The sequence below is a fragment of the Octopus bimaculoides genome, chromosome 13 (genome assembly GCF_001194135.2).
Source record: "Octopus bimaculoides isolate UCB-OBI-ISO-001 chromosome 13, ASM119413v2, whole genome shotgun sequence".
Taxonomy (NCBI): Eukaryota; Metazoa; Mollusca; class Cephalopoda; order Octopoda; family Octopodidae; genus Octopus; species Octopus bimaculoides.
In genome coordinates, this window is record NC_068993.1 from 63,623,960 (window position 1) to 63,625,839 (window position 1,880).

Below are 1,880 nucleotides of genomic sequence, written 5' to 3' on the forward strand. Positions count from 1 at the left end.
GACCCGGCATGCCAAGTGAGACCATAATCCGTGGTCTATGCCAGTGGTGTAACCAGCCCACTTGTGCTTACCTTTCCTTCATTGGACACTAAACTCGGCTTGCAAAGACCTGTTGAGGCAAGTGAAATTGAAATCAAGTCAGATGACAGCACTGCATGACTGGCATCCGTGCTAGTGGAGCACCAAGAGCACCATCTAAGCATGATCGTTGCAAGGGCCGCTGACTGGCTCCTGTGCCGGTGGCATGTAAAAAGCACCATTTGAGTGTGATTGTTACCAGCGTCGCCTTACTGGCACTTGTGCCGGTGGCATGTGAAAAACAACAGTCGAGCAAGGTCGTTGCCAGTGCTGCTGGACTGGCTCTGGTGCAGGTGTCATGTAAAAGCACCGACTACACTCTCAGAGTGTTTGGTTGTAGAAACTCTGCCGGAGCAGATGGAGCCTGGTGCAGCCATCTGGCTCACAAGTCCTCAGTCAAATCGTCCAACCCATGCCAGCATGGAAAGTGGATGTTAAACGATGATGATTTATATATATATATGCATATAATTATGTGTAAATATATATACATATATATACATATTTATATATATGTATATCTACATATATACAAATAAGTGTGTGTGTATATATATATATATATATATATATATATATATATATATATATATATATATATATATATATATATATATATATACATCCATATATATATATACATACATACATCCATATATATATATGCATACATACATATATACATACATATATATATATATATATACACAAACACGCACACAATCACCAGAATAGAGTGAACATATCCAGTACAACTCTGTGCTCTTCCAGCCATCTCCGCTCTCCATTGATAGCAGACGATAAATATTAACAACACCGAAAGCGTTTAAAAAACCTCAGCTGATTGGTTGCTCGGTGAATAACCAATAGCATTTCTAGTTTCATCCACGTCGGCACAAGAGCAGCGTAGTGTGTGTGTGTGTATCTGTATGCGTAGATGTGCGTGTGTGTGTTGAGGTATATGATTGTGTGTGCGTATAGGTCGATGTATGTATGTGTGTGCGCGCGTGTGTGTGCAGTAAAACATGGACGACAAGATGACATTGAGTGTGACGGCAGGTTTAATCCTGCTCCTTGTTATGATTTTACCGCCACCACAAAGCTGTGTCTCGGCCCTTGGTCTTCAGCGTAAAAAAGAGGTAAGTATTATTGTATTGTCCGACTCGTAATGGCCAGTAAAATAAGCTTGTGAGCCGGATTGGTGGTCGTGGTGTGTGTGAGATTCCATCGAATGGGGCGAAGGATCGGAGTAGCAAAGTGTGGCCAAAGCTAACTTCCCGGCCAAACTACCATCCCGGGTTCGATCCCCACTCGTTGTCTTGGCCGTTTGTTAACGCTGCAACTACAACTGACCACAGTTGTAACCTTTGCAACCGTTTTATATTTAAAAAAGATGTCTTATAAATGAATGTAGCTTGTTGAAGTTGAACCATTCTTCTCTCTTCTTCCGGCTTTTCGATTCGAACATGTTCACTCTTGTTCGACACTCGATCGATCGGTTGGTTTGGCCGGTCTGCTTGCACTAATTACTCGCTCGGTCCAGTGTTTTCTTCGACCGGTAATCCGATCCCACTATTATTTCTCTCTCGTCTCCCATTCGGATCTTTTCATTTCCAATCCTTGCATCACCACCACCGCCATCGCCCTTTAACACCCGACTCCCTATTTCATGAACAATATATATACACCTTTTATTGCACACCTAACAATGTCCACGTCTACATTCGATTCATATTTATCTATTTATTTACTCGGCACTCTATGTGTGTGTGTGTGTATATATGAATGGGTATATATATGTG

The 1,880-nt window shown here is 41.8% G+C and overlaps 1 protein-coding gene and 1 long non-coding RNA gene across 3 annotated transcripts in view; one reads left to right on the forward strand and one right to left on the reverse strand.

The window, feature by feature from the left end:
- Positions 1 to 1,880, reverse strand: part of LOC128249312 (uncharacterized) — a 16,027-nt gene that overhangs the window by 8,442 nt on the left and 5,705 nt on the right. The gene's annotated exons all lie outside the window — the stretch shown is intronic.
- Positions 1,016 to 1,880, forward strand: part of LOC106867772 (tumor suppressor candidate 3) — a 50,830-nt gene continuing 49,965 nt past the window's right edge. Inside the window, exon 1 of one of the 2 annotated variants that reach the window (XM_014912752.2) lies at positions 1,016 to 1,217. In XM_014912752.2, coding sequence (XP_014768238.1) covers positions 1,104 to 1,217 — 114 coding nt within the window. In that variant the 5' untranslated portion in view covers positions 1,016 to 1,103. The remainder of the gene's footprint in view (positions 1,218 to 1,880) is intronic. The other variant, XM_014912751.2, reaches the window with a different exon arrangement.